General features: G+C 39.2%; 1 protein-coding gene across 2 annotated transcripts in view; it reads right to left on the bottom strand.

Moving 5' to 3' along the window:
* The window catches only part of CHKA (choline kinase alpha), a 44,461-nt gene extending 34,109 nt beyond the window's left edge, over positions 1–10,352 (bottom strand). Inside the window, exons 1-2 of one of the 2 annotated variants that reach the window (XM_070932528.1) lie at positions 9,897–10,352; positions 3,912–4,023 (exon numbers count right to left, since the gene is read on the bottom strand). In XM_070932528.1, coding sequence (XP_070788629.1) covers positions 3,912–4,023; positions 9,897–10,258 — 474 coding nt within the window. In that variant the 5' untranslated portion in view covers positions 10,259–10,352. Of the gene's footprint in view, positions 1–3,911; positions 4,024–8,969; positions 9,032–9,896 lie in introns of those variants that run through there. The other variant, XM_070932537.1, reaches the window with a different exon arrangement.
* Between the last annotated feature and the right edge of the window lie 2,486 nt (positions 10,353–12,838).

The raw sequence follows: 12,838 nt of genomic DNA, 5'->3' as shown, positions 1-12,838 counted from the left end.
TTATCCATAAAAATTAGAGTTAAGAATCTAAATGAAAAAGTTGTGAATATGCACAATAAGATTACCATCAGCTTCAGTTTTATTTTTATTACTTTATTGATTTTTGAGATCAAAGTGTGACACAAGAAAAAAAAATCAGTTTGCTTATGCATTAAAAATAGTTTAGAAAGAGACAAATGTTTATACTGAGACCCTCAATATAATCTGAAAGTTTTACCTTAGGACTGTCTCTGCTTACTTAAACCTTAGTGAACTGCACCAACAAAAACAGTCATTTCACTGCCACTATGGAAATAAAGGAAGTTAGATATCTTCAAAAATCTTAAATACCAAGTAAAAAAAAATAGGATAATACTCAAATGAGCAGCCAAACTAGGACTGAATCCAAAGATTCTGAATTATTTTCTTCATAAAAAGGCAGAAAATATATTATAAAAAGTTATTTTTGGGGAAACTTAAATACAATCCAATCCAATTTATGATTCTGTAAGACTAATATTCAGAGTACTATAATTACAGTACTTAAGTCAAAATGCATGCTAATATATATTAAAGTTCTGAAAACTCCACTATATTTTCAAATGAAAATGAGCATATCACAACCAGGCACTAATTTGTATTTACTCTGCAGACAACTTTTAAAAAATATGTAATCTTATACACTGAATAATAGCACGATGACTTAATTCATTTGTAAATTAACGTAAAATACTAAACAGCTATTTTGAATTGTAGTTCTAGCACCAGTATTTTAGGTCACAGCAATAAATCAGCAGAAGCAAAGATCTATTTCTTTGGTTATTGCCTTGCAAGATTTCAATTTGTTACTTTTTAGTTTGCAGTACATAATCCAAGCTTCAAAACATATAGTTATAATAAATTATGCTCAGGATTACTCTCACTATACACTCAAGTGGCATTTAATATTGAATTTCAATATATTTGGAGTTCAGGGGTATTCTAGTTATAAGAAATTGAATACAGTACTATCATGAGTACTCTTTTAAGAACCAGATCAAAAGTTTGCACTAAGGATTCTTAATGAAAGGAAAGCTATATTATGGTACATTAATTTATCAAGCTTTAAACACAATTTCTACATCTTCTGTCACTACTGAACAATGTTGTAATGGAACACATCTTTACAGCCTTGGGACGATACATTACAGGAACTATTATTTCAATCAAAGTCAGATTATCTAATCTGTAAATCTATCCAAAAGGCCTAGAATATTTTAGGCATTATTATTGTCTTGCTGAACCATGCTAGACTATGAATATGTATATGTTTAGAAAGTAAACAACAGTAGTACTCAATTATGAATGTTAACCTTATAGATTTTTCTGTTAGTTAAACAACTGGAAATTTAGGATTGCAACAATGTCTATAAATAAATAAATAACAAGCAATGGCTTTGGGCCAACTTCAAACCTAATTTCAGAGTATTAGAAATGTTTAAACTGGTAATAAATACTTCATGGTTATTTGTAACATTTCTGCCTCTCTTTTTCCCACTGGATCAATTCTAGGCATCTCACTTAAAAGCAGTACTTGGGAACACATTCCTTGGCTTGATTGGGATTTATGTTAAATAATCAGAACATATTTCTTGTGTAAATTCTGTGATATAACACCACCTTTACACAAAAATGCAGCAGGACTTGCACCCATTGTTGGTGCAATGTCTATATAAAATGGAATTTCATGGGTTTAATAAGGGAGCCTTAAGAACATAAACAGATTTTAGCAATCTCAAGGTACTCCAGATTCACTCTATGGAGCCTCAATGAACTGAACTCCTATTTGGGCTGTAAGAATCAGAATCTAAACTTAGCATAGATAAATTAAGTCATTGCTATACATATTCTGATAACTGCTGGGATTAACTACAGGTGATTCTTGTTTTACGACTATTTGTTTAGTGACCGTCAAAGTTAGAACAACACTGAAAAAGTGACATGACCATTTTTCACACTTATGACTAATACCATATTCCCCCCGTTATGTGATCCAAATTTGGGATCTTGGCAACTGGCATATATTTACGATATGACAGTTGCACTTTCCTGGGTCATGTGATCAAATTTTATAACCTTCTCAGCCAGCTTTTGACAAGCAAAGTCAATGGGAAAAGCCAGATTCACTTAATGACTGCATGATTAACTTAACAACAGCAATCATTTGCTTAATAACTGGCAAAAATATTGCAAAATGAGACAAAACTCACTTAACAACTTCCTCGCTTAACTACAGAAATTTTGAGCTCAATTGTGGTCGTAATTTGAGGACTATCTGTATTGCATATACTGTACATATTTTGTTAAGCTTATATCTTATATTTTCTCTAGCAATAGCAATAGCAATAGCAATAGCAATAGCAATAGCACTTAGACTTATATACCGCTTCATAATGCTTTACAGCCCTCTCTAAGCGGTTTACAGAGTCAGCATACTGCCCCCAACAATCTGGGTCCTCATTTTACCCACCTCGGAAGGATGGAAGGCTGAGTCAACCTTGATCCTGGTGAAATTTGAACTGCTGAACTGCAGCTAGCAATCAACTGAAGTAGCCTGCAGTACTGCACTCTAACCACTTCTAACCTAGAAGGTCAAAGTGATGGAAATAAATCTCCCTTCTTCAATTCTTCCACAAAAGCAAGCCTGTGAGATATATGGGATTTACAGAGAACAACTGTCTCAAAATTGCCCAGTTAGCTTTCATAAATGGAGGTGGATTTGAATCTAGTCACCTCAATCCTGGTCCAAAACCAATTACACTAGAGAGGATCACCTATGAAAACTACCTGGAAACTGCTGTCAATTCAACTTCTAGCTGCTTGGCTAATAAGTGGAAATATGTTACTGATAAATAATTGCACTAGCTTCTGTTCATTCCTACTTCTAGTTAAAAGTGTAAAGAACATACGCTCCAAGTGCCTGGTATAACACCTGCTGCTGTATTTACTTGATGGTACCTTCAGAATCTTTTCCAGATGCCATACCCACCTGAGGTAAAGTAGACATACTAACAGCATTTCCATGGAGAAGGAGGGGAAGAGACTAGCACCAATCCTGTTACCTTTTCAGTGCCAGGCATTTTTTAAAAATTATCCGATATTTATTGTTTAAATCTAAATTTAATCTCTTAAAATGTTCATTAACATATTTATATATTCACGCTATTTACATGTTTGATTGTATCTTAGATTTTTTTAAAATTACTTTTAGCTGGCACTAAATTCTTAGCATGAGAAATATAATTGTTTTTTTATTATTTTTTGCCAAATGCCTGAAAGCATAGTTAGTGGCTGACAAGCAAATCAATGAACAGTAAAAAAAGAATCATTATTCCAAAGGCCAAGTCTTTCGATGAAGGGAATGGGGAAGCCATCTCCTGTGTGTTATACAGAATCTGCTTCCTTTTATTATTTCTAGGCTAATCCATATTGCTATATGATAGATATAATATTAAAAGGAATTAATATTAACACCTGCAAGTAGAAACATGGGAAAGGAGAAACTTATATAAAATGTAATGTTGCTTAAGCAACAATAAAGGCTTGGTATGGGTTTCCTGCAAGAGTCGTTTTGGAAAAAAATGTGTAAGTCACTATTACTCAAGGCTAATGATTCAGTTCAGAGACAGGGAGTGAACAGTTATAACCAATGTTATTTCTCAATTCAGATCTGCATAATGATGAGCCAATAATAAGTGCTTAAGACAAGAATTCTATGTGCATTGTTGACAAAAACTAATAGATATTTTGTATTTCAAACACACTTGAGATTTACATTAAAACCCATATATTTTAATGCAATAAACAAACAAACATAGGTGTAACAGCTGAAATGTATATTATTCATAAATACAATATGAAATCATTTCCCCCATTGTTCTAACAATACTCACCATTTGCAAAATTGCACCATATAAACGAAGAAGAACAGTGCGTGGTTCATCTGCAACAGTCTCTATAGTGTCAGGCAAAGAACACTGGAATAGCATGTTGCTGAGGCCTCCTCTACAAAAAGAAATCATTTTTTTTATTTAGCACAGGAGAGTGTCAGTATTCAAGTAAGATTTGGACTATATGATTCTGAACAAGTGTGAAAAATGGACTCAAACTTTGGATTCAAATTCAAATTTGCTGTGCCTAGGTTCATGTAGCTTTCTGCATGAAGACCTTTTGGAGGCAGAAAAAATCAAGTTCAATTAGTGGCCTCCATTTTGAACCCCAAATCATATTTCTTGCTTGTCTCTTCCAGTTTTCTTTTTTTGAGTATGGATAGGTCAGTGCACACACACAAAGGGGAGAATTCCCATTTTATCTCCAAGACAGCCATTTATGCTTAGTCATACCCAAAACAGCCATTTTGTGATTATGCTTGTGGCATCTTTATTTCAGAATATTAAATAAAATCATTGGCCTCGTTTAGTAAATATATTTAAACAATACTCACATTCGGTTATCATTGCACAGAATTGATTTGGTGTCATAATAATTATATTCCAATAAAAACATTTTATATGAACATATAATTATGTACTATATTTACTGTGGTCCTGTTATTCAAACTTACATGTTAGAAAGACATTAATAGCAGCATAGTGGCATTAGCATAATAATGTATTCTGTTGTATAGACTATTAAAAATAGATTTTACAATTAAAGAACTGATCAGGTACACGATTTATCTTCCCATTTCTTAGTACAGGAAGTCCTCAAGTTACGATAATAATGGAGCCTGCCTATTGTAGTCATACATCATGATGGTTGTAAATCGAATCACCCATGCAACTGATCTGAATTTTCAACTCTTTTTGTGGTAGCCGTAAAGTGACTACCATGATCTTTAATTGAACGCAGCGGTCATTAAACAAACTAATGGTTCACTATGGGCCAGTTTTGCTGAAAACAGGAAGTAAATGCTGGTTTTCAGCAAGACCAGCATAAAATGCAGTTATGTAACAGTAAGATCCTGCAAACAGTCATAAATATAGGCCAGCTGCCAAGCACCCAGGGGTGGAGAGAAAGTGGTCACTGAAACTTCAAATCCAGGTAGTAAGTCTGTCATATCTCTGAATAGTCGCTAAGTGACCAGTAATAAGCCACCCCCAACCCTTGTTTTTTTTTTTTAATCCCTTCTCCCCCATTTCTCCCTCAGACTAGAGCCATTTCAAAATGCAGTGCCATAGTGTAGATTTCTGGATCAACATCTGGCTCAGAAATGTTCTGGGAATCAAGATGGCAAGCAACTAAAATCTAGGGACTATCCAGAAAACAAGCAGTTCTGCATAAGAGCAGTGCTTGGGATAGGGATAATCTGTAGCAATCATATAACAATTTTTAAAATTCAAATTTAGCATCTGACACACAGGAAAAAAATCCACTGTTCATTTTTTTTTCATTTCGTCTTGATAGATTTTATGATCTTGTAGAGGAAACACAGCCTGGTATCTGGCTTTGTCCACTCTATTCTGGCCCTGCCTAGTTTTTGAGTACAACCTTTGCCACCTAAAAAAGCCATTGGATAATTTATCCCACACCCAACTTAATATCACTAATAGCCCCACAGACTATTAGCAATAACTTCTATGTTTGCCCCCAAAGTAGCACTATTTTTTCTTTCTAGATTTTCATGACAGAAGACAGCTTTTGCAGGTAGCATTCCAAAGGTTTCTTTTTTCTGAAAAGCAGAAGTGAGCAGCCTTTCTTTGAGTTTCTTTGTACAAATAGAGTGCTTTTCTTTTGTAACTTCAGCAATGTTTAAATATTAAACCCAGCAGGTACTGCAGAAGCTAGGACATAATAGCTGTGTTTCTTAGTTTTCTAAGGAAGAAAGAGAAAGCAGCTATCTCGAATCCCAAAAGCAGTTGGCTTTCTCCAATAAGGAAAGCCCTGCCTGTAATTCTCAAATATAAAGAAAATTAAACAATTTGTTTCATGTTGACACTCTATTGTTGCTCTTACTTGAATAATCTCAAATTAGACAGTCTTAAAGAAATTTGACTTGAAAGAAAAATGTACAGGTAGTCCTCGCTTAGTGACCACAATTGGGACCATCTTCTCAGCTGCTAAGCAGAAAATTATGTACCAGTAGCTGTACATGACAGGCAACATTTTCCATTTGGTGATTAAGCGAATCACCACTTATGATTTTACTTCCATATTTTCCATTAAGTCTGCTTGTCGCAGGCTGGTTGGGCATGCAAATTTTATTTTATTTTAATTTAATTTATTAAATTTCTACACCACCTATTTCACCTTAGTGACTCTGGACAGTTTACAAGATTAACATCTGACTAAAAGCAGTTAGAAAACACAATTAAGAACAAGGTTAAAAATGGTGATCATGTGACAGCAGGACACTGAACTAATCATAAACTTAAGAATTGGTCACAGAGCTTTTTTATATACATACACTGTTGTAATATCAAATGGTTACTAAACTATGCAAAGCATGGCTCATTATGCAAACAGATGGAGATAAAATCTTTTTCTCTGCCTGCACAGACGGAGAGATGCATAGAGAGGAGGATTTCAGGGCAGTGACCGTTTGGATTTCAGCAGGTGAGCTGAAATCTTTCGGTAGATAATTCTTCCAGAGACAGGAAGAATTATCTCAGCAGGGGTCAGCACTTTGCAGCTTCCCTACCAGCTTCCCCATTGACTTTCTGGAGAAGTTGGCAAAGATTGCATATGGTGATCACATGATTATGGAGTGTACCTGTCATAGGTGCAAACAGATTGCCAAACATCCAGATTGCAATCATGTGACCTTAGGGGTGCTTTACAAGATATAATGCACTCTTTCTGAAGTTGTTAATTTGACCAGTTGTTAAGAGAAAATTACCTATAGTATATACTTGAAAAGTTCTTAAAAATTCAGAGATATTCAGAGATGTATCTGCCTTGAGAGTAGCCCATGGTGAACTATATAGTACAGTCCAACAATAAAAAATTAACTACAGGAAATGTTTTATGACATTTTGTGTTATGCCATAAATGCTTTAGGATAAGTTTTATGTCATAAAACATTTTTTAAAACTGGCCAAATTTCAATGCCACAAGAGTCACTGCTTAATTTTGGATGCATTTGAGGTACTTTAGTTCAAAACATTTTGCCCTGTGATGCACCTTTTCACTCAGTAAAGGTTAGAGACTCTTGATGTCTATCAATTAGCTAACCATTTTATAAATACCAAAACTAGTTATTAGAATCATCACCTTTCTTGACCATACCTGTATGAAAGAAAACTACGGAATTTTCCATATGACATAATCCATACCATCTTCCCTTCAGGGAATCCTCTCTATTGATCAGCCTTAAACATAAGTTCATTTAAAGTTGATATTCTGTATAAACTTCGCAGTTTTTTATAGCTTAGAACTCAATTTAGCTATCCTACAATTTTGTTCTAGCCACTTACTTTTTAATCTGCCAATGAAACTAGTACCTTTGACAGGATACAGGTTGTACCAGTGATGATTTTATGCAATCCTATTGTTTAAATGTTAAAATTAGTCACTGAGTGCTATCATTAGTCTCAAGGATATAAAGGTATATAAAGTGATCACTTCACCCATTCATTTGATATTTCTATATTTTGCTTCACTCTCTAAAAAGTTAGTACTTTTTCAAATATCAAGTATTAAAGGCTGCCAACAGCAGGACTGCTCTCTCCAATGCATAAATCTAATCTGTGGGGTAATTTAATATCCCAGACAACATCCACAACTGTAGGAATGAATATAACTAATTACATAGTCCATCATTGAAAGTTTTAAGAATGCATTGTTTTGTTTTGTCTGTGCATTAAAGAGACAAGCTTTTTAAATTCCAGTAGGAACTATGTAAATTTAGGTGCAACAAAGCAGATGTCAGAGTAGGGGCTGGGCAGCCATCTGTCATATATGCTTTAATTTGCTTTTCTAGAATGAGAGGGGCTGGATTTGACAGGCTAAGCAATCTCTTCCAGCTATGCTGGAAAAAAATCTGCTTTTATTAGGAAAAAAATATGTTTTAGCAGAATAAATTTCACCAAATTTCCACTCAACTCTTTCCTGTTGGCGAAGAAGGCTGCTCTAAATTAACAAGGTTGCCACTCAAACAAAAAAGAGATTAGACCAAAGTTCAACATTTCTCTCTGGTGCACAAACATAATTTACGAGTAGATATTCAAAAAAACAAAACAAAAACAAACTACACACTTCACATAATTCTGAAAACATACGTAATTTTAATAGCAATACATCAAATTAACAACACTTTTTAATCTTTACTTTCCTAGCAGTATATGCAAGGCAGTTAGTGCTGGGATGAGTCAGAGGAAGGCACCTAACATTTTACAGGAACTTGCAGTCAAGAAATGACTCTTAATGGTAAGCAGTCTTATTTAAAAAAGGACAGAAGCAATACAAGTCTTCACTGTCCAGAAACCACCCCATATGACCCAAACTTTAAAATGCCACCTCAAACTATGAATTTATCTCTAAAACATTTTATGCTACACATACTTGAGACAGTGGCTAATAGTGACTGTTAAAAGTAATCAACCAATTTTATGGGGCATTTCAAGGGTTTAACAACAAAACAAAATGTATTGAAGCCTCATTAAGATTGTTAAGAATCTGAACTCATAAAGGTTTTTCCTCATATATGCAGGGTTTCATAATAGAAAACATTTTACCAAGCATGCAATACTCCCATGATCAAAAGTGACAGTCATACATTTTTAAATTTTTGAAGTAATCATGTCTTTACTAGACAGAAAAAAAGCATTGCAATGTGTCATTAAGTTATTGCAAATAGATATATACTCAAAAAGAGTTTATGATTATCTTCTATGTATCACAAATTTTCTCCAGTATTACCGTAGCTAATCTAGAGAGAAGACATAGGCTAAATCTAATAACGACTTTTAAGAAAACTTTATAGATTAATGCAATACCTGAATTTAAATTACCTTGCAAGTCAGAATAAAAAATACTGCTTGAAGCTGGTCTGTCGATCATTATTCATTCTATGGTCTGGCAGGAAGTCTAAATGGGCAGTCTTTCTACATTCTATCCTCTACAGTATAATAGTAAGTGTGAAGTCAAAATTAGAAATAATTCAGGTGGTTCTCCAATTACTTTCTTTGGGTTTCTCTAAATGTTTTTAGAAGAAAGCAAAAAAAGTAACCTGGCTCCAGCATTAAAACCAAGATTGTTTTAGGTGTAATGTTACCTTGGGGTGACTCATAATTGCTTGAAAGATTATGTGAGACTCATGTAACCACTGCTTGTGAAAGAAACTACCGTTTACAAACATGGATTAAATTGCTGTCCAAATTCTGCAGCCTAAAGAACTATCTCCAAAAGCCGCGTCACTCCCACACTTCCCTGTCCCCCTTTCCATTAATCTTTTCCAGGATGCCTTTTTTTGTGGCCCTATAACCGCCCAAAACCCACCCCAATTCTTCCTATCTGGGGAGACAGGGGAGTATGGGCTTGACGGCCTTTGGAGCTCTTTTAATGCCCTTCGTAAAGAAGGAGCGAAGAACACTTTGACGCCATCTGGTTATTTCCGCCATTTGAGCACAAAAGACACAAGGTAGATCTAACTAACAGCTCCACCCCCCACTTCCCTCAGTTTTGCTGAACGAAACCCCGCGGGCCCCTCTCCCCGTTTTAACGGTGAAGAGATTTTTATTTCTCTCTCTCTCTGGGCCAGCCGCCCCAAAAGCCGTGGCTAAGGCAACGCACTCCAAACGTGCGGGGAATGTCATAAAGGAGAAGCCCAGCCGACTACCGCCTCAGAGGGAAGGGGCCGAGCCTCCTCCCACCCAACGGCTGTTAGCGGCCCGTGCCCTACCCCCCCCCCCCCCGCCCGATACTAGCGAGATGCTAACCTGATGGGCGTGATGCGCAGCTGGTCCTCCCGCAGCCCCCGCCACGCCCCCCGCAAGAACTCCCGGCACCACAGATACGCCTTGCGCCGGGTGCGGGGATCGGGCTGCTCCTCCGCCAGCGGGGATGGAGGGGTGGGCGGCAGAACGAGAGGCGGCTGCTGCTGCTGCTGCTGCTGCTGCTGTTGGTGGCCCTGGCCCCGGAGCCCCAGCTCCTTCGCTTCGGCATCGGCGTTGGAAGACGGGGGCGAGGAGGGCGATTGAGTGAGGGCGGGGGGTAACACCGGGCCCGGGGCGCATCCCAGCAGGAAACCCAGAGGGGAAGAAGGGTCGGCCTCGCCGCCGTTACAGAACTTGGTCTTCATGACGACCGCACGGATAGGAGAGCAAAAGAGAAAAAACCGGAGGCTCGCGCACACCCAAAACACGCCGACCGTTCCAGCCGGAATCCCCCGCAGAAAGGTCTACAGCGCGCGCGACCGCCTCCACCTAGTACTTATAGGCGCTCCGCACGAGGACGCCGGTGCACGAGATCACCTCATCTAAAAAGCAGCCCCCCCCGCCCTCCCGGCCTCTTTGTCTGTGTTGATTGGCTGCAGGCCCGATCCAACCGCAAGGTTGCGGTCGCGACGCTCCCTGATTGGTCCAGAGGGAAGAAGCGGCGCGGAAAGACCATTGGCTGCCTTCATCGTTGCTCTGGTTATCCGAGGGGGTCTAAAGGCTTACGCGTATCCCAAAGACACAAACGTAGAGAATGTAGAGGGGAGAGGGGGAGGGGAGGCGGAGGCGAAGTGATGCGGGTATTTTTTCTATTCCGCCTGCGCCACAAGCGGCGCCTCAGCGACTTCGCATTCCGCCTGCCCGCTTCTCGTCCCCCGCCCCCGTAGCAGCTCAGGCTACTCCTCCATCTTTCATCGGCGTCTCCCAAACTCCATCACTCCCCTCACCCGCTCCACCGTTTGTGTGAATCCTCCACACACACACCCCCAACCACCCCGCTCGCTTCACGTTTTTAAGGTTGACTCCATTTTCTTTTCCATTTCATTCTTTCAACCTCTTTTCTTTTTTTTCCCTTGCAGGCGCGTGGAGTGCTGTAGATTGCGGGGAGGGCAAAGGGGGTCGAAAGCTAACCGGAGAGGGTGCGAAGCGAGGGCGGGGACAGGGGCAAGGAAGAAGTCGCCCCGACAGAAACTGGTGCTACGCGGTGGAAACCGACTGAAGCTGGGAAGCCCGCGCGGGAAAAGCCCAAAAGGCCGCCGCCCTTGTTCCCTTCTTCCCTTTGCAAGAAGGTGGAATTTGCCGCACAGGAGTCTGCAGGGCTTGTCTGGGGCGGGGGGGGGGGACGGGGGAACAACGTCTCCTTCCTTTCAAGGCGACGGCCGGTATCGCCTCTGCTCCGAAGCCAAGTGCAGTCCGCATCATCAGGCCAAGGACACAGGGTTGAAGTACAGTACACGGCGTGCTCTGCTCCAGAGAAGGAAGGGGGAGGAGAAGCAAGGCGGTTGCCACCCTCTTGCGATTTAAAAAAGCGGAAAGTTACAACTCGTGGACTGGAAATGAATTGAGCCTATTTCAGTGCGGGAAAGGAGCAGACAGAGAGAGAGAGAAAACCACCCCGTAGCAGCGTGGGGTTGAAGTAACATCTCAGCAGTTATGTTTGTACTTTGCTGTAGGTTTTACTTGCGCTCCGTTCTTTGTGGTTTTTCTGTGGAGCAAAAGGGAGGAATGCACAACCGTCGGGATTTAAGTCCTGTGCGCCCATCTTCGAGTGGGCAGGAAAGAATTCCTGCTTGAAATTGACTGCCCCTTGTCCAACCTGCATTGCCGGTGTCCCTAATCATGGGCAACGGCTTGACTTTTCTCCAGGTTGACTGATGACGAAAGCTGACAGGTTTTATGCCTTTTGAGATTGCCCTTGTCAGATTAAGGAAGAAAAGATTGATAACAACGAAGTCGCCTTAAGACCGTTTTGCTCATGGATAGGGGATGAGATGTACAACATCAAATGGGAATATGGGAGAATATGTTTTTAGGGCATGTTTAAGGCATCAGTTACCATAAATTGGGAAAGATTCAGTATTGGAAACCTATCCCACAAATGCCACTTTTTTTTGTCTTCAGTATTGAGCAATTTGTAGATGTGGGTTATTCACCTCATAATCATATGATAACTATGTCTCATTTTTCCAAGAGAGTAAGAAAGGCGTATTTCCCAATACTAGTTCCCGTTACATAAGGAACAATCATCAAAGACATAATTTCCAAAATAATCTTTGTATCTTGAATTGTGTCACTTCACTCCAGTTAAGGCTAAATTGTGAGTTATATTTGATGTCATCTAAGGAAACAAACTGAAGTTTCCTTGATTTCATCCAAACATTACCCCAAATTAATTGGAATAAATAGAAAAGCAATACAATGCCGCTTCTATTTTTTGCTTCTAATGCCTTATTTGTTCATTTACATCTTGTTTATTCCATGCTTTAAAGTTGCAGAGCAGGTTATACAATATTCTGTAATGGGATTGTAGGAAGTTAGCACCCACCCCTCTCCTGGAAGAGTGAAATATTTTAGGAAATATGAAAAAGGCAGAATATTATATTTCCCTGGATGAGAAATATGAGAAGCATATTTTACAGACAAAGCAGCTCCCACCTTCCTGCCCCCCCCCTTTGTCAATGGGCCATTAAGGCCTGGGCCAGTCTATTCTACATAACAAAGATCTGCCTCCTTCAGGCAGAGCCATAGTAGGAATTGCCAAAGTTCCAACAAAGATAGGATTAGCCCCTCTACACAATAGCAGCAGAAACTCACCACATGTGACCTGGGAAGCACATGTGACCATCAGCCAGCAAGGCCCCCACCCCCTGGGAGTCTGACAACCAATCAGGAAACTTTCTGGGCCCCAAGAAATGCAGAGCCAGAGAGAGCATAAAAACCCGAAG

Source organism: Pituophis catenifer, unplaced genomic scaffold (genome assembly GCF_029215685.1).
Source record: "Pituophis catenifer annectens isolate HBS135680 unplaced genomic scaffold, rPitCat1.0.hap2 SCAF_1, whole genome shotgun sequence".
Taxonomy (NCBI): domain Eukaryota; kingdom Metazoa; phylum Chordata; class Lepidosauria; order Squamata; family Colubridae; genus Pituophis; species Pituophis catenifer.
The sequence above is the reverse complement of the archived record's forward strand: the minus strand, read 5'-3'. Positions and strand labels throughout refer to the sequence as shown.